Here is a 19,358-nt window from a genome sequence, read left to right as displayed (position 1 = left end):
GTGAATAATGTTATTCGTATTTTTCATTTCAATATATATTTTAGAATGTTTGTAGGAATGACACCTGGGCTTTAAAGCGCGCTAGAGCGTTGCATGTGATGTCACCATTTTCACGGCGCTATATTGCTGGTCAAACAGAGCTGGTTGACATTGTGGGAGACAATGAACCGGAGAAGAATATTTACAATACCCAAGACCTGTTGTGCTGTTGGTTGTCACAACAGACGAGACAGATTTTCAAAGAGATTGTTCTATATATATTTCAGAAGTGTTTGTTTTGTTGTGCATGTTAACTTTTTTTTTTCGTTTTTTTTTTTTTTTTTTTTAACTGCTGCTGTTTGGTTTCAGGTGCCAGATGCCATCAAGTCTCAGTACAAGAATCCACCTTCCATTGTACATCCTGCAGGAGTACGCCAGTTGGAGTTGGTTTGTAGTGGTGTCTCTGAACAGTCAGCAAAGCACCTCGCCACAGAAGCTGAGCAGCAAGAGGTAGGATGGGGGGGGAACTCGTCACAACTTAGTTCATATCAGTGTCATTTGAATGTACCTCAGAATGCTAGACCATGAAACTGGAACTATTAGTGGCGCAACAATACAATTATCTGTATTGAATCATTTAATACAGTGCTCACGGTTCGGCGCTCACTAAATGGCTGTTACTTTACCATTACATATTTTTTTTTTTTTTACTGTATAAAGCTCTGATAACAAGGAGGTGTGGTAAACGATACCACATTTCGCTTTTGTTGATCACAGATCCATTATGGTACGCCTCTTGCATGTTCATTTTGACCAAAGAAGGCTGAATTCAGAAATTTATCATGAAACCCAACTTTACACTGAATATAGCACAACAGTGTTGGATGGTGTTTCTGAGCACACATAAAAGCTACTGAGATGAAAAAGCTAGAGCGCTATTGTAGCATAGATACTGCCATAGGCCCTCCGGAAATTGAAAACCCTCCATCATCCTTCATATCTGGTGTTTGGAACTGCACTGTTTTAGTAATGCAGTAATCCCTCATTTTTCAAAGTTAATGGAGACCAGAACCCCCCACGAAATGTGAAAAACCGTGAAGTAGGACCCCCCCCCCCCACACACACACACACCCATGCACCCCACGAATTTTTGGACAGTTATCCCTCGTTTTTCGAGGTTAATGGGGACCAGAACCTCCTGTGAAATGTGGAAAAACCGTGAAGTAGGACCCCCCCAATCACACCCCAGGAATTTTAATGTATCAGTGATGAAAGTACTCAGAATTTTCTTGGAATTCTGGATTTTTAAATTTCTATGAAAATTGCTCTGGAAAATTGAGAAAAAATTGCCTAAAACTAATCCGGATATTAGTTGACAACATTGAACGAACATGCGTTGGAGTTCGTTGTTTTACTTTCACGAGCGTAGCCATGTTGAGGCACTAACACGAGTAACAGTAACGGCCCTACCCTCGCATTCCCTCAAGACATCGCTTATTTTGTGTTGTCTTGACATTAATTTACGTGTTTATTACATAAACGTTGTTAACTAAACAAGCCTGCTCCAAGACAACCGGTATTCACCCGCAAACAGGAAATGCAAGTTAACCGTACTGAGCATGTACGAAAGCGCATGTTCAGAACTGCATTATGTAATGCGAGTACATTTATGTTGAAAGTGATCAACATCATGAGCCATGTCAAAGGAAATTCAGTTACACCAGGGGTTCTCATTGCGTCGATCGCGAGGCAGTGTGACAGTGTGCCCCCCCCCCCCCCCAAAAAAAAAAGACACGTTAGGCTATCATCCACCTTGTTGCTAGATTCAGGTGTGGCCAGTACGTCGAGCACATGCACATAAAGCCGCGTTCTAGCAGGCCTCCTATTTACGGCAGTCCAGCGATGCGTGCTTCCCCCCATACCCACAACAATACGTCAGGATTGCCGACAGAAATTTTTGCTCCAATGTATCGCTAGTTGGTTGCCATGAACGCCGATTATGTTAAACTAAACTTTCAGCATTTTCAAAACATTGCGAGTATAGACCGTTCGTGTTCATTCCTTGACAGGCCGGTGCCGGTGCATTTTTTGAAATCCAAGAAAAACTGGATATGTTCCAGCTTTCACAGCCAGAGCTGAAAGAAATGTCCTTGATCCCACCCCTGACGTTGCCTGTGCTTAGCATGACAGACCATTCATTCAAACTAGGCCAAGATGCTGACGTGTTGTGCACCAAACTGCAACAAAACTGAGAAAACGCACCCAAATTTGTCCTTGTTCAACCTCCCGTGGGGTCAACCTGACCTGATAAAGCTGTGGCTGTCACAGTTGAGGCTCGTTCATCAGCTGGGAAAATTTGCACGCATCTTTATTTATTACTGGTTATTACTGCCGCGTCTTTCCTGCTGGGTCCTGTAGTGGCCAGTCCATTCTGTCACGAACCTCCGGTGCAGGGCTAGACCCAAATGCAGGACTTAAAGATGAGGACATGATGTTAGGCACAGTTTTTTTTTTCCAAAGCTGAGGTCACACATGATGTAAGCAGTCCGAGACGGCAGAGGTATAGAACCGCGAAGCAAAGGCAGTATCCAAAAACATGGTGCGCGGTCTGATGACTAGGAGACAAACTATGAACCAGGACTTGACTATGGAACATAAACTAAGATAGGACTAAACTGAGTTGGCACAGAAACACTGTGACGAGGATCGCTCAATACTACAGTATTTTCAGTGGTGGAGATTCCAACTGTCAGTGAATGCAACTCACTAACTAAGGGTACAATGCACAAAGAACTGGCGAATGCCAGTGACCAAAACTAAACTTAAATACACCACCTAATTACAGTCCCAATGTGAAACAGCTCTGAGCAGTGACAGGTGTTACCGGCCAGGGCAGTGGCCATGCCCCTCTTGGCGTGGTCCAGCCTTGCTTATGACACCCAGTAGAGTTCTGAGATCAAATGACTCAGGTCAAATACGCGTAGTTCAGCGCAGAGTCCAAAGCAAACATGGTGAAGCAGCATTTAATATTATGCTGAACACAAATGGAATAAGTTGCCAAAAGAGGTTAGGTCAGCTCCAAGCGTGTATGTTTTTAAATCCAGGTTGATAACGTTTTTTGTCATGCTTTTTAGAATATATCCACTTTTTGATCATATTACTTGTTCTGTAAGCTGTTTTAATTGTACTTTTTATTTTCAAATGCTTTTATTTCTTTGTATTTGAATGCCATGCGGTTTTGACTGTCTTTTTTAAAAATATTTTGTCATTTTTATTGTTTTTATCCTGTTTTAAATATTTTATCTCTTTTCAAATGCCTTTAATCATGTAAAGCACATTGAGTTACCTTGTGTATGAAATGCGCTATACAAAAAAATTTGCTTTGCTTTTATTGTGCTGTGTGCACCAGGTGTCACATGACGTCACAGGTTAGAAAACTCTTCCTTCACTTAATGACAAGCAGCACCATAAAGGGGCATATTTCTGAAGCGGTTTCTTTTTAAAAAAAATTTCGAAACAGCATTTGTTGGTCAAAAAGCCTCATCCTCGAAGGTCCAACAAGTGCCCTCTCCAGAGCCCTGGATGACATCCCAGTAGGTACCACAGTGCCTGTGCCATTTGCTGCACAAAGTGGTAGATTCCACCTGCTGTATCCAAAAAGGATAAAAGTGCCCGCTGAGTTACCACTTCTTGGGCACTGTGGAAGAAGCTTTCGCTGGGCACAACGCTGAGGTAGTATTGTAACTAAATAATCCAAAAATGTTATTGCTTAAATTATTTTTTTTTATCACGAACGCAACACTAAGGTACAATACGTTTGCGAGACAGTCAGCAGCATGGACGAGACAACCTGCAAAACAAGGAAATGGGTGGTACAAGGGAAGTTGCTGGGTGAGGCTTTGATGATGCACAACCAATCAACGCACCGGATGAAGCCTGAAAACCTGTATCAACGTCTTTCCGCAGAATGGCGATCTGTGTGTATTTTTCTTTCCTTTTTTTTTTCCTTGTGCTTCCGCGAAGCACTGAATCCACAAAAAGTTGTTTTAACTTAAGCTAAGACAAAAAATGTCAACTACAACGGCTAGTTGGGCTGGTGCTTTTAAAAGAAATGTCTCGTGCTGGTGACGCTACCAACCCGGAGCTAGTGCAGACGTCCGAAACACCGATAGCTCGCCTCAATGGCTTCAGGTAGGTATCAAAACAACGTAAGCTCAAACTACGTAATACGAGTCTCATGGGCACATTTAAAAAAAAAAGAGAGCGCACACAATTGAAATGGGCGCTTTTTTAAAAATGTGCCCATTACGCTCGTTTCTACGTAGTTTGAGCTCACGTTGTTTTGATAGCCACTTGACGCAATAGGAAAGCTCCTACAGATTCGACCGGAATGGAGGGTGAAGCTGCGCCGTGGAACCAAAACTCTTGGGATTCAAAAACTGTTTCTTCACAAACGCCATGGATGGCACAGAGGATGACATGCTGTGGAGGCAAAATAGGATCACTGTTCATAATTCAATGGGGGAAGCACCGGAACTGTGCCAAGTCATCGATGAGTTCGACAATGATAAAGGTAGCTGCGATGGATATTTTTCAGATTGGAGATACGTCCGATGCTTCTTTCTGAGTCTTTGCCAAGGATTTGTAATGTAGAGGATAAACTGCACTGTGCACAAATATTTATTGCAAACAATGTTTAAGTTAAAAAGTTTTAAATAGTTTAAGACTGTAATATGTGTTATCAACAGTATTAATAAAATTTTATACCATCATTGAGCATTTATTTTAGTTGGTTGATGGATTCTGTTCTGACATTTACAGGGACCAGGACAAGCGTGTCCTGTGGCCTGTCCCGAGATTCTATTGCCGCTACATCAGCACATGCACAATGATTATTATTCATGATTGTTGTGTGGACAGTTTTTTGAAAAACAATACAAGTACAAACCTAACAAAGTATAACTACAGATAATTCCCAATATTTTGACCATATGGGTAGCCGCAAATTGGTGGTGCGCATTGTACATTGGTCGAAGGGTTTTCCTGATTTTATTTCATTTTTTTTTTTTTAAAGTCAACTTTGAGGGTGCGCATTATACTTGAGAAATTACAGTAATTGTTGCAAAACAACGATGGCATTAATTACAGGCACATATCTAAGATTCTGATTGTTCCTGTGAGCATAGTTTGGGCCTTAATATGTAAGTGCAAAGCCTATCATACCACCGTAAATTTGCCTCCATCAAGGAAACTGAATTGATCTACTGACTTGAATCCAATTGAAAATCTTTTGAAAGACTGAAACTCAAGGTCCCTAAAAGAAAAAGAAAAGAATGAAAAGAAGCCTATGGAACCTTCAAGATATGAAGACTGCTTTTGCAGAGGAATTGGCAAAAATACACGAGAACAATGCACACGGCTCATTTCTCCACGCACGAGGTGTCTTTAAGCTATCACTGCAAACATAGGATTATGTACAAATTAAATACCAGTTGGCGTGTTCTATCGTTTTGACCTGTCATTTCGCATTGTTACACATAACTTAAATTCTGATCTGTTTTGTTCTACTTTCTTTATGTTTAGATTACTTGGGTTGTTCCCACCATCTTGTGAAATTTTCAAGTTAACAGCGTCTTCAAATTTCAGCCACTGTATTTGGTGTATTAATTACTGTTTATCTCTCTGTGCCAAAGGTTAATCATTTGTTCTGTGGAATTTAGTGAACAGAGCCTGTGCTTTTTGTAGTTTTCATTTAAGATGTAATGGGTAACGTAACCTGATGGAAAACAAAAATATACAATACAATGAAAAATCGACTTACAGCTGGAATAAAAATCTGCAAAATTGAGAGAGCAAAGAAAGAACGATGATAGAGTGGAGAATCACTGTATCTGTATTCTTCAATTAGAAAGTGTAGAAGCTCATTGTTACAGGGCTCGGACTCATTGTTTCCCAACTTGCATCCTGGGACTCATAGTTTTAAAATCTAAAAAAATCCAAGGTGATCTGATCTATGGTTTTGTGTAAATTTAATTTGCCAAGTTGAAATTTATTTTTAAAATATACTTAAATGCAGCACAGAAGGTACAGATTTTTGTGAAAATATTTTTACACGCAATTTCATTTAAAACAATACCATAATTTGTCATGTATAATCTGTCCTGAAGCATAATGCGCACCCCAAAGTTGACCAAGAAATCAGGAAAACCCTTCTACCAATGTACCATGGGCTCCACCAATTTGCTGCCATTCATATGGTCAAAAGTTTTGGAATGATTTGGAATGTATTTCCATTTTGCAAGGTTTGTACTTTTGTTTGTACTTGTATTATTATTTTTTTTTAAATTGAACAACAATCAATAATGATAATCTTTGAGCATATGTTGATGTAGCGGTAAAATATATCTCGGAACAGGCCACAGGACACGCTTGTATTGTAATTGTAACTAATTGTCAGAACAAATCCCTCAACCAACTAAAATAAATGCTCAATGATGGCATGATATTTTCCCAATACTGTTTGTAATATGTATTTCAGTTTCAAATAAATTAACTGTTTAACTGTAACTTTATGCAGAAACATTTTTTTGCATTAAATACTTGTGCATAAAACACAGCATAGTGCAGTTTATCCACTACATTACACGTAATTGGCCAAGACTTAAAAAAAAGCATTTGACTCATCCCCAATGTAGAAAAAAATCCATAGTAGCTGCCTTAGCTGCATCGCTTTCAAACTCTTCATTAATGACTAAGTTCTGGTGGCTCATGCATTGACTCATGAACAGTGATCTCATCTTGTTCCCACAGCATGTCATCCTCTGTGCCATCCATGGCATGTGTGTGGAAACATTTTTTGAATCCCGAGAGTCTTGGTTCCCTTTATTCCTCATTATTGTCAGCCCTTTGAACATTCGGGAGGTTGGATTCACTCTTCACACTCTTCCAAAAGACCCGGTTCGTCGTGAAAAATGAATTGCAGCAGTGCAAAGAGCTTTGTGGGTTCTAAATGATGTAGCTATTAAAAAAATATAATAGTTGTGGGGGACGACGTAATCATTCTCTCAGAACCTGACAAAAGATCCGTGTCATAATAACTTAATAAAGTACGTAGGTCAGGGGTGCTAAATGTGTCGATGCACGCGAGCCGCCGTTAGCGGTGGCGCGGGCCATAGTTTCCCCCGGCACGATGGTGGGTGGGGCCGGGAGACTGCCTGGCGCGTGCTCCCCACTGGTGGGGAGGAAAAAGAAGCTCTCCCTTTTTATCGCCGGGGCTGGCATTTTTCATTGACGCCGCCAGGGCTGGCGTTGTTCATTGCCAGGGCCGGCGTTATCCCCGACGTGGAGGTGGATAAGGGGGGGATAGATGCCAGATAGATCTCCAGATGACCACAGTTCAATTGAGGTGTTGTGCCACTCTCTAAAGCAGATAAATAACTGGATGAGGCCAAATTTTCTTCAACTAAATCACAACAAAACTGAGACAATTGTTTTTGGCAATAAAGAAAAGAGAATTGCAGTTAGTAAATACCTGGACTCTCTATATTTAAAAATCAAAGCACCAAGTCCGAAACCTTGGCGTTCTGATTGATTCCGACCTGACTTTCAACAATCATATCAAATCAATCACAAAAACTGCCTTCTACCATCTGAAAAACACATCGAGAGTTAAGTCTTGTATGTGTCAAGTGCCCAGGAAAAGCTCATCCATGCTTTTATCTCAAGTCAACTTGACTACTGTAATGGTCTTCTGACTGGACTCCCCCAAAAGAGTATGAAAAAGCTACAGGTCATTCAGAATGCTGCAGCTTGCGATCTGACTAGAACAAAGCAGTCAGAGCATATAACTCCAATCCTAAAGTCCTTGCACTGGCTTCCAGTCAGCTTTAGAATAGATTTTAAAGTTCTGCTACTGGTCTATAAATCACGAAATGGTTTAAGTCCTGAATACATGAAACAAATGCTTACAGAATACAAACCCAATAAACCTCTAAGATCGACCAACTCAGGAAAAATATTGGAATGCAGAGTCCAAAGCAAACATGGTGAAGCAGCATTTAGCTGTTATGCTGCACACAAATGGAGTAAGTTGCCAACAGAGGTCAGGTCAGCCCCAAGTGTGAATGTTTTTAAATCCACGTTGAAAATGCCTCTTTTTCTCATGCTTTTTAGAGTATTTCCACTTTTTAATCGTATTACTTAGGTGTGACAGAGGAATTTAAGGTGGAGGTGGGACTGCATCAGGGATCAGCTCTGAGCCCCTTCCTGTTTGCAGTGGTAATGGATAGGCTGACAGATGAGGTTAGACTGGAATCCCCTTGGACCATGATGTTCGCAGATGATATTGTGATATGCAGTGAAAGCAGGGAGCATGCAGAGGAACAATTAGAAAGATGGAGACATGCACTGGAAAGGAGAGGAATAAAGATTAGCCGAAGTGAAACAGAATATATGTGCGTGAATGAGAAAAGTGGAGGGGGAAGAGTGAGGCTACAGGGAGAAGAGATAGCGAGGGTGGAGGACTTCAGATACTTGGGGTCAACAATACAGAGCAATGGAGAATGTGGCAACGAAGTGAAGAAAGCAGGTGGAACAGTTGGCAGATGGTGTCTGGTGTTCTATGTGACAGAAGAGTCTCCGCTAGGATGAAGGGCAAAGTCTATAAAACAATGGTGAGGCCGGCCATGATGTACGGATTAGAGAGGGTGGCACTGAAGAAACAACAGGAAGCTGAACTGGAGGTGGCAGAAATTAAGATGTTGAGGTTCTCGCTCGGAGTGAACAGGTTGGATTGGATTAGAAATGAGCTCATTAGAGGGACAGCCAAAGCTGGATGTTTTGGAGACAAGATTCGAGAGCGCAGACTTCGATGGTTTGGACATGTCCAGAGGCGAGAGAGTGAGTATATTGGTAGAAGGATGCTGAGGATGGAGCTCCCAGGCAAAAGACCGAGAGGAAGACCAAAGAGAAGGTTTATGGATGTGGTGAGGGAAGACATGAGGGCAGTTGGGGTTAGAGAGGAAGATGCAGGAGATAGGCTAAGATGGCAAAAGATGACACGCTGTGGCGACCCCTAACGGGACAAGCCGAAAGGAAAAGAAGAAGAAGAAGACTTACAACGTACGCGGTTTTAACGTTTTTTAGGGTCACTTTTATATATATATTTTTAATCCCGTTTCAATGTTTTATCTCTTTGTTTTCAAATGCTTTTAATCGTGTAAAGCACATTGAGTTGCCACGTGTATGAAATGCGCTCTACAAATACATTTGCTTTGCTTTTGCTTTACTACTTAAGTTAGTAACAAAAATGTTATTGACTGAGACTTTTTCTGCCAATATGATCACAATTGTAACACTTGCATTTTTGAAATGGTGAGAACGATGTTTTCAGCAACTCCATTGTGTTTCAAATGAAATATTTTAACCCAAAAAATCTGGATCATTACAAATACTGTAAAAATATAGTCATTAAGGAAAATGGAAATTTCTAGGAAAAAAATGTTTTTAAAGTAATGAACTGAAGTTTTAGCCTTCTGAACTGCAATTGAAATCACGAGGTGATCACAATACATATTTACTCTTAAATTTTGTCCCGTTATCTCAAACAGTGGCTTCAGGATGTCATCGCCCTCCAGTGCAGCATCATACGACACTTGTCCACCAAGCAAAATAATTCATCCATGCCATCAGCACAGGTGGACTCTAACAATAAAGAAGGGTGTAAATCTTGTACTTCATCAGAGGATGTGAAAATGCAACACTCTTTCCAAAGGACTTCTTCTCCTGGCCCCTACTCTAAAATCTGCAGTAAATCTGATGACCCCCAGGGGTGCTCTTCCACACAGGGCACCCTAGCACAGCAAGTTGCCTCGAAATGCAGCATGCAACCATGCCAGAACTGTAGGAAACATTATGGACCTTCACCCGATAAGTGTCACCCTTCCAAAGCAAATGGACCATTAGACTGTAACAGCGAATTACAGTATTGCGTACAAGCATTCCCACAACACAGACTAAAGCCCTGCACAGACACACCTGACTCTGCTGCTGTTGTCCTGGTGAACCACATAGGAACTGAAACACTCAAGAAGGAACCTGAGAGCAACACAGAAGCTTGCACTCCAAAAAATTCTGTATCCACAACTAAAGGCTCTCAAAGCAACCAGCAGTACCATAGGAGCCAGGCAGAGCTCCAGATTGAGTGTCTGAGCAACAACATAATACCGTCTGACTCCATCACCCACCAAGAGCAACATCCAAGCAGCATTGAATCGTCATCGCCAACTCCAGGTACACACACAAGCAGGGTTGTCAAACTCCTTTTTGCCACAGGCCACATTGTAACAGGGCTGTACACTCACTTCTGCACTGGTAGCACTGGAGTCAATATTGTCCTGTGACCATCTCTCTTCACCCCTCCTCCAATTTTAATGCACATAATCACTGTACAGGGATCATGCTTGCCAGTTGGGGACGTCGTAACCATCGTAATAGGGGGGCAGTGGGTTTTCACTTTTCTCTAGGTTGGAATCCTAAAGCCTGCGCCCACTCCCCTAACGCCTTCTTTCCTTTACCCTCTTGGCCTTGCCCATCCTTTCTCACAATGGATGCCTCACTTCGGATTATTTTGGTGGGTTATAACTAATTTTTGGGGTGGGTTTGCTGGCTCCTGCCTTGGGCACTTTTGGTGGCTAGGCGCCCTCATGCTCTCTGGGGGTGGCGGGTGATGGGGGTGTTGGCATCGGTGGGGCTCACTGGGTGTGTTTCCGTGCCCCTCCACTTGGGACTGGTCAGAGCACTTCAGTCGGGCTCAATACCTCCCTTAGTCATCAGTGGCGTCCCCTTGGATGGGTTCCCTGATGGATGGGCTAAACCCCTCCTTGGCTCACCCTCCCTAGATGTGTCGGGTCTGTACACGAGTTCACTGTCATGCATGTGATATAGCCTATGTCACATAGACTAGACTATAGACTTTCCTGGTGCTGGAATCAGTAACAACGATTATGCTAACATCAACTCACAAGTTCTTGTTGGTGTTTAGACACCCAAAAAGAATCCCACCGCACTATTCAACAGTATCACTGCTTTGCTCATTTTCCCACATCCTGTCCAGGCCATTTATTCTCCTTTAATCTGGTTCTTTTGGATAATTATTGCATGTCATCAACGGCTGTCTTCCCACCCCACCCCTCTAAATCTACAAATACCATTTGCAATGTTACTTGTATTCAAATAGCTGCATTTGCGCCCTCAAACTCAATTTACCTGTGGGCCACTGGAGGCAGTCTTTCTGAGACTGGGCCACACATGAACACCTGTGCAATTTAAAAAAAAAAAAAAAAAAAAAAAAAATCAAATTTTCTCAAACATCTTTTAAATTTTTTTTTAAAAGAATAAGATAAACAAGGACGCTACTAACTACTAAAATCTCTCCTTGGGAACGCTGCTGTAATTTTCACTAATTGAAAAATATTTCTCTCCTTGCATCAGGCCCAGTCGAAGTCATGCCCCTGAGAGCTATACACCCCACAGGGATTGGTAGCCTCATCAGCTGCACACAACACTGTAAAAGTGTCATTCATATAAAACTCAAGAGCTGGACTAACAAACTTTCATATTAAGGTGAGGGCCACAAAATATCAATGGCCCACGCTCTGCCAGATTGATACCCCTAACATAGACTGTCCCACTATTCTTGTGCTTTGCTTTTCACCCCAGTCCCCTTGCCCGCTCTCTCCCTGTATGTCCCCTAAGACGCTTTTGTGTCTGGTTGCATTTTCAGTGAACCTTAGAATTAAAAAATAACAAAGCGGAGGGAGTATTTCTAACTCTCCTGTTGCAAAGCAAAACTGTTTCAGAAGTACAAAGGTATACAGATCAACGGTTCTGCAAGGCCATCTGGCTGAACAGTACAGGTTTAAAAAAGATACAGCATGGAAATGAATGTGGATGAATTGTCTGTTTTCATGAAGTAACATTTGACAGTGACTTGACATGTTTGCAAAATATTTTCCTAGGAACAATTGTGTCTGCATCAAGGAAAGGCTGCTAGCAAAGGTCAAATATTCTACAGTGAGGAAAAAAAGAATTTGAACACCTTGCGGTTTTGCAAGTTCTCCCACTTTAAAATCATGGAGGGTTCTGAAATGTTCATCTTCAGTGCTTGCCCAATGGGCGAGAGAAATCTAAAAAAAAAAAATCCAGAAATATACATTTTTTTTAAAAAACTTTTTTGTTACTGCTGCAAATAAGTATTTGAGCACCTGTGAAAATTAAAATTTGGTACACTAGCCTATATTTGCAATTACTTACTCTACTTACTAATGTCTCCAACAAAAAAAAAGCAGTTTACGGAAGCCTCCTCGGAAAAATGTTGTTGTAGTTACGTAGGAAATTCAGGATATGAAAGAAAAAATGGTGCTGGATTCCACCAAAAAAAACTTCCTGTACTGTATCTTTGAAAGTGCCGCGATAGAGCTGCTCTCCCATTGGCTCTCACTGGAGCATCTTCATGGCATCTTATTGGCTAGAAACTATGCTGATCTTTAGCCTTGATGCACTCCCTGTATCTCAATTCATGTGGCGCGATAGAGCTGCTCTCCCATTGGTTATCACGTAGCATCTTCCTGGCATCACATCCCTCCATTGGCTAGGAGGGATGGCAATCTTACCCATGATGAACTTCCTGTATCTTCGTCATCAAATCCATTGTCATACGCTAGCGCACACTTGTACAGTACAACCTCTTCGCAAATTCATTCATCTTTTTTCACCGTGGGCCCCAAGAAATTGATGGCTAGTGCCAGTGAGAAGAAGACGAAGATTGTTTTTGTCCATCAAAACAAAACAAGAAATCTGAAAAAGACATTTGTGCATGTGGCCTCATGCTGTTGCGCCACAGGATTTTGAGAGGATTGAAGTGGAGGTTGAACTAGAAGTTGAGAAAATTGTTTTGCTGGGAAAGGCCATGGGGCTAAAGGTCGATGAGGAGGTAATTGATGAGTTGTTTCAGGACCACTACAAGGATCTTTCAACGGAGAAGCTGAAGGAGCTGGAGGCAATGCAACACGGCAATGCAGAAGCAGTCAGTGAGGATGGTGTGAGAAAGAGGCAGCCACTGTTCCGTCAGCCAGAATGCCAGAAAAGTTGACGAGATTTCATGACAATCATCTGGAAAATGTGTTAACTCAGTGGGCTCACTTTGATGACGTCTGCCTTGCACATTTCCGCAAGATTATCAAAAGCCGTCAAAAGCAAACAACCTTAGATTTGTACTTTAAATTTTCTGATATTTCTAATATTCTTTATGTTTAATACAAATATTCTTGTATTGGTACTTCACAAACATTGAAAGTTGAAAAAAGTTTGTTTTGAATTCATAGTTGGTGGATTTTATTAATTTTAGTGGAATTAAGTCTCCGTGCCTCCTCCTGCGTCCCCTATGATGCCTTGTCACCCTTCCTTCGCTACATCGTTGCTTAATGCGAAAGGTAAGTGAACATAATTTTTTATTCTTTACATTAAGTACACTTTGCTTATTTTTGGGGGCGCAGGCGGAGTCAGGTGACTTGGAATGAATTGGGCTCTTTACATGTAAAATGCGTTTCTACTTGGGAAAAATTTAAGTTATGAAACAACTTCCAGAATGGATGAATTTCATAAGTAGAGGTACCACTGTGCTGAGGTCAAATGTTTCCTGAAGTTTTTCACCAGGTTTGCACACACTGCAGCAGGGATTTTAGCCCGTTACTCTACACAGATCTTTTCTTGATCAGCCAAATTTCTGGGCTGTCGCTGAGAAACACAGAGTTTGAGTTGCCTCTAAAAATTTTCTATGGGGTTTAGGTCTGGAGACTAGCTAGCGCATTCCAGAACCTTAATATGCTTCTTACTGAGCCACTCCTTGGTTATCCTGACTGTGTGCTTCGGTTCATTGTCATGTTGGAAGACCCAGCCATGACCCATATTTTATCCTCTAACTGAGGGGAGGAGATTGTTCCGCAAAATCTTGCAATACATGGCCGCTGTCATCCTCTCAATACAGTGCAGTCGTCTTTTCCCATGTGCAGAAAAACACCACCTCATGATGATGCTTCCACCCCCATGCTACACAACAGGGATGGTGTTGTTAGGATGGTATTCCTCATTCATCCTTCTCCAAACATGGCAAGTGGAATTAAGACCAAAAAGTTCTTTTTTGGCCTCATTTGATCCCTTAACTTTCTCCCATGAACCCTCTGGATCATCTAAATGGTCATGGGTAAGCTTAAAAGCGGCCAGGACGTGTGCTTTTTTTCCTTCTTTTTTCTTTCGGCTTGTCCCATTAGGGGTAGCCACAGCATGTCCTCTTTTTCCATCTAAGCGTATTTCGTGCATCCTCCTCTCTAACACCCACTGTCCTCATGTCCTCCCTCACAACATCCATCAACCTTTTCTTTCGTCTTCCTCTTGCTCTTTTGCCTGGCAGCTCCATCTTAAGCACCCTTCTGCCAATATACTCAGTCTCTCGGCTCTGAACATGTCCAAACCATCTAAGTCTGCTCTCTCTAACCTTGTCTCCAAAACATCCAACTTTGGCTGTCCCTCTAATGACGTAATTTCTAATTCAAATCCAACCTGTTCACACCAAGCGAGAACCTCAGCATCTTAATTTCTGCTACCCCAGTTCTGCTTCCTGTGGTTTCAAGGACCTGTGCTTATTTAAGAAGGAAAATCTTCTGTGCCCTCCATCATTTTAAACCATGATGTCTTAGTGTATTACCCACAGTAACCTTGGAAACAATGGTGCCAGCTCTCTTCAGGTCATTGACCAGCTCCTCCCATACAGTTCTTGGTGATTCCTCACCTTTCTTAGGATCATTGATACACCAAAGGTGAGATCGTGGAGCCCCAATCTGATGGAGATTGATAGCCATGTTTAGCTTCTTCCATTTTTTCAAATTCAGCTTCAACAGTTGATCTTTTTTCACCAAGCAGCATGGCAATTGTCACATAGCCTTTTCCCGCCTTGTAGAGGTCTACTATTTTGGTTATGGTGTCTTTGGACAGCTCTTTGCTTTTAGTCATGTTAGTCGTTTGGGTATTACTGATTGTGTGTGTTGGGCAGGTGTCTTTATGCAGTCAGCAATCTAAAACAGGTGGTTGTAATTTAGAATAACAAGTGATTAACCTTTTTAGAGGCGGACTAACAGGTCTTTGAGGGCCAGAATGCTGATTGATCAATGTTACTTATTATACTTATTTGCAGCAGTAACGTACAAATAAACTATTGAAAAAAAATTATATTGTGATTACTGGATGTTTGTTTTCCCCTTCTGTCACAGTGGACATGCACCTAAGCTGAAAATTTCAGACCCATCCATGATTGTGAGTGAGTGAATGAGTGAGTGGGAGAACTTGCAAAATAGGAGGTTATTCAAATACTAATTTTATGAATATATAGAGGGCTGGAGAATCTACTTGAAATCAATGGTCATTGTAAACAAAGTGTACATCTGCTCAATACTAGTCATCCATGACCATGATGAAACCTGTCTGGAATGCCAATCACCTTCCATACCTGCATGCCCATTGCAAAATGTCATATTTTAACATTTCCTAATGAACTGTATTTTAAACAATGTATATTTACATATATTAAAATAATTACCTAAACTGTGCATGAAATTCACATTTAGTAACAAGCGAAACTAGATAGCTGAGGCAGAGGATGCCTCCTGAAGTCCACAATCATCCCTATAGTACAAAAAGAATTTTATCCCACCCCAATGCATTAGGTACCACACAGCTACATGTTTTAATTACCCTAGCGCACTGTAAAAAGATAGTTCAACATGAAAAAAAATCACTATTTACCAAGATACTTAGAAGGTATTTTAGTTTATCTAGTTGAGTTCATGACATAAGGTGCTATTATTATTTTCCCCTTGTCAAATGCATGTATTTTTGCATATTTTCCCCATTTTGTTTATGAAAAAAATGTTATCAGAAATGTATAACCTAAGTTAATTTAAAATGCTCTTTTTTTGAAAGAGAAATTCTGGAAGGAACTAGATGAAGTAGTTCTGAGCATCCCAGACAGCGAGAGAGTTGTGATTGGTGCAGATTGTAATAGACATATTGGTAAAGGAAACAGGGGCGATGAAGAAGTGATGGGTAAGTACGGCATCCAGGAAAGGAACTTTGAAGGGCAGATGGTGGTGGACTTTGCAAAAAGGATGGAGATGGCTGTAGTGAACACTTATTTCCAGAAGAGGGAGGAACATATAATGACCTACAAGAGCGGAGGTAGAACCACGCAGGTAGATTATATTTTGTGCAGACGATGTAATCTGAAGGAGGTTACTGACTGTAAAGTAGTGGTAGGGGAGAGTGTAGCTCGACAGCATAGGATGGTAGTATGTAGGATGATTCTGGTGGTGGGTAGGAAGATTAACAAGACCAAGGTAGAGCAGAGAACCAGGTGGTGGAAGCTGAGAAAGGAAGAATGTTGTGCGGCCTTCCGGAAAGAGGTGAGACAGGCTCTCGATGGACAACCGAAGCTCCCGGAAGACTGGACGACGACAGCCAAGGTGATCAGAGAGACAGGCAGGAGAGTACTTGGTGTGTCATCTGGTAGGAAAGGGGAGAAGGAGACTTGGTGGTGGAACCCCATAATACAGGGAGTCATACAAGGAAAGAGATTAGCGAAGAAGAAGTGGGATACTGAGAGGACTGAGGAGAGGCGAAAGGAGTACATCGAGATGCGACGTAGGGCAAAGGTAGAGGTGGCAAAGGCTAAACAAGAGGCATATGAAGACATGTACACCAGGTTGGACACGAAAGAAGGAGAAAAGGATCTCTACAGGTTGGCCAGACAGAGGGATAGAGATGGGAAGGATGTGCAGAAGGTTAGGGTGATTAAGGATAGAGATGGAAATGTGTTGACTGGTGCCGGTAGTGTGCTAAATAGATGGAAAGAATACTTTGAGAAGTTGACGAATGAAGAAAATGAGAGAGAAGGAAGAGTTGAAGAGGCAAGAGTGAAGGACAGGAAGTGGAAATGATTACTAAGGGGGAAGTCAGAAAGGCATTACAAAGGATGAAAAATGGAAGGCAGTTGGTCCTGATGACATACCGGTAGAGGTATGGAAGCAATTTGGAGAGATGGCTGTGGAGTTTTTGACCAACTTATTCAACAGAATACTAGCGGGCGAAAAGATGCCTGAAGAATGGAGGAAAAGTGTTCTAGTTCCCATTTTTAAGAACAAAGGGGATGTTCAGAGCTGTGGGAACCATAGAGGAATAAAGTTGATGAGCCACACAATGAAGTTATGGGAAAGAGTAGTGAAGGCGAGACTCAAGACAGAAGTAAGTATCTGCGAGCAACAGTATGGTTTCATGCCTAGAAAGAGTACCACAGATGCATTATTTGCCTTGAGGATGCTCGTGGAAAAGTACAGAGAAGGTCAGAAGGAGCTACATTGTGTCTTTGTGGATCTAGAGAAAGCCTATGACAGAGTACCAAGAGAGGAACTGTGGTACTGCATGCGTAAGTCTGGTGTGGCAGAGAAGTATGTTAAAATAGTACAGGACATGTATGATGGCAGCAGAACAATGGTGAGGTGTGCCTTAGGTGTGACAGAGGAATTTAAGGTGGAGGTGGGACTGCATCAGGGATCAGCTCTGAGCCCCTTCCTGTTTGCAGTGGTAATGGATAGGCTGACAGATGAGGTTAGACTGGAATCCCCTTGGACCATGATGTTCGCAGATGATATTGTCATATGCAGTGAAAGCAGGGAGCATGCAGAGGAACAATTGGAAAGATGGAGACATGCACTGGAAAGTAGAGGAATGAAGATTAGCCGAAGTAAAACAGAATATATGTGCGTGAATGAGAAAAGTAGAGGGGGAAGAGTGAGGCTTCAGGGAGAAGAGATAGCGAGGGTGGACGACTTCAAATACTTGGGGTCAACAATACAGAGCAATGGAGAGTGTGGTCAGGAAGTGAAGAAACGGGTCCAAGCAGGTTGGAACAGCTGGCGAAAGGTGTCTGGTGTGTTATGTGACAGAAGAGTGTCTGCTAGGATGAAGGGCAAAGTTTACAAAACAGTGGTGAGGCCGGCCATGATGTACGGATTAGAGACGGTGGCACTGAAGAAACAACAGGAAGCTAAACTGGAGGTGGCAGAAATGAAGATGTTGAGGTTCTCGCTCGGAGTGACCAGGTTGGATAGGATTAGAAATGAGCTCATTCGAGGGACAGCCAAAGCTGGATGTTTTGGAGACAAGATTCGAGAGAGCAGACTTCGATGGTTTGGACATGTCCAGAGGCGAGAGAGTGAGTATATTGGTAGAAGGATGCTGAGGATGGAGCTCCCAGGCAAAAGAGCGAGAGGAAGACCAAAGAGAAGGTTTATGGATGTGGTGAGGGAAGACATGAGGGCAGTTGGGGTTAGAGAGGAAGATGCAGGAGATAGGCTAAGATGGCAAAAGATGACACGCTGTGGCGACCCCTAACGGGACAAGCCGAAAGGAAAAGAAGAAGAAGAATTTAAAATGCTCTTTTTAAATGATTTATTTATGATAAAAAAAAACTCTTCAGTTACCTAGCCCTGTGTGAAAAGTAATTCTTGCCCCCGCTTAGGTCATGAATTGTGGCTAATGACAAATTTGTTTCTCAGGCCCAAACCTGATAACCTCCAGAACTGTAACAACAAAATGCAAAGAAATTCCTGACTAGAAGAGGACTAAAATAAACATCTTTCAGTTTGGAAAGGGTTACAAAGACCATTTGTAAAGCTATAGGATTCCACCGATCCATAGGGAGAGCCATTATCCTCAAAAACATCCTATGTAGTTAACCTTCCCAGGAGTGCCTGGCCTACAAAGATGACATCCAAGAAAACAGCAATGCATACTTTGTCTTTGTCTTTCTGTACCCCCCCCCCCCCTTTAGAAATTCTGTTCTGTTCCACTGATCACGTCTGATTTTAAATAAACTTCAATTTAAATACAAAGAAATCACAAAGAAAGGATAAAAACTCCACTGTAACACAGGAAAAGTATTCCGGCATAAAAAGGATGCAGATCCTCCACTCTGGTTGATCGAACAGCCAAACAGGAGACAAAAACAAGAAAACAGCAATGACTCAATCAACGCAGCCAGGTGCCACCCAAAAATGATCATAGCCTGCCAAGGGGAAAGCATGTTAAGTGTCTGCTGTGACCAAGGACAGTCATAGGCCATCAACAGAGGGGAGAGGAAGGTCGGAAGGTGGAGGGGCGCTGACCCCATCTCACCGTGTCCCGACAACCGAAGGAATCAAGCTCAGAAAAATGTGAAAATTAACCGAAATCAAGCGCTTACTTTAAATGGCAGTGAGTGTTTCACAGCTATG

The 19,358-nt window shown here is 42.0% G+C and overlaps 1 protein-coding gene across 2 annotated transcripts in view; it reads left to right on the top strand.

Moving 5' to 3' along the window:
- The window catches only part of phf12b (PHD finger protein 12b), a 42,217-nt gene that overhangs the window by 6,416 nt on the left and 16,443 nt on the right, over window positions 1-19,358 (top strand). For both annotated transcript variants that reach the window (XR_009795950.1, XM_061826605.1), the window contains exons 8-9: window positions 349-489; window positions 9,588-10,269. Coding sequence is in view for 1 of the 2 variants with exons in the window: in XM_061826605.1 (XP_061682589.1) it covers window positions 349-489; window positions 9,588-10,269 (823 nt within the window). In the remaining variant the exon portion in view is untranslated. The remainder of the gene's footprint in view (window positions 1-348; window positions 490-9,587; window positions 10,270-19,358) is intronic.

This window comes from Syngnathoides biaculeatus, chromosome 8, assembly GCF_019802595.1.
Source record: "Syngnathoides biaculeatus isolate LvHL_M chromosome 8, ASM1980259v1, whole genome shotgun sequence".
Taxonomy (NCBI): Eukaryota; Metazoa; Chordata; class Actinopteri; order Syngnathiformes; family Syngnathidae; genus Syngnathoides; species Syngnathoides biaculeatus.
The sequence above is the reverse complement of the archived record's forward strand: the minus strand, read 5'-3'. Positions and strand labels throughout refer to the sequence as shown.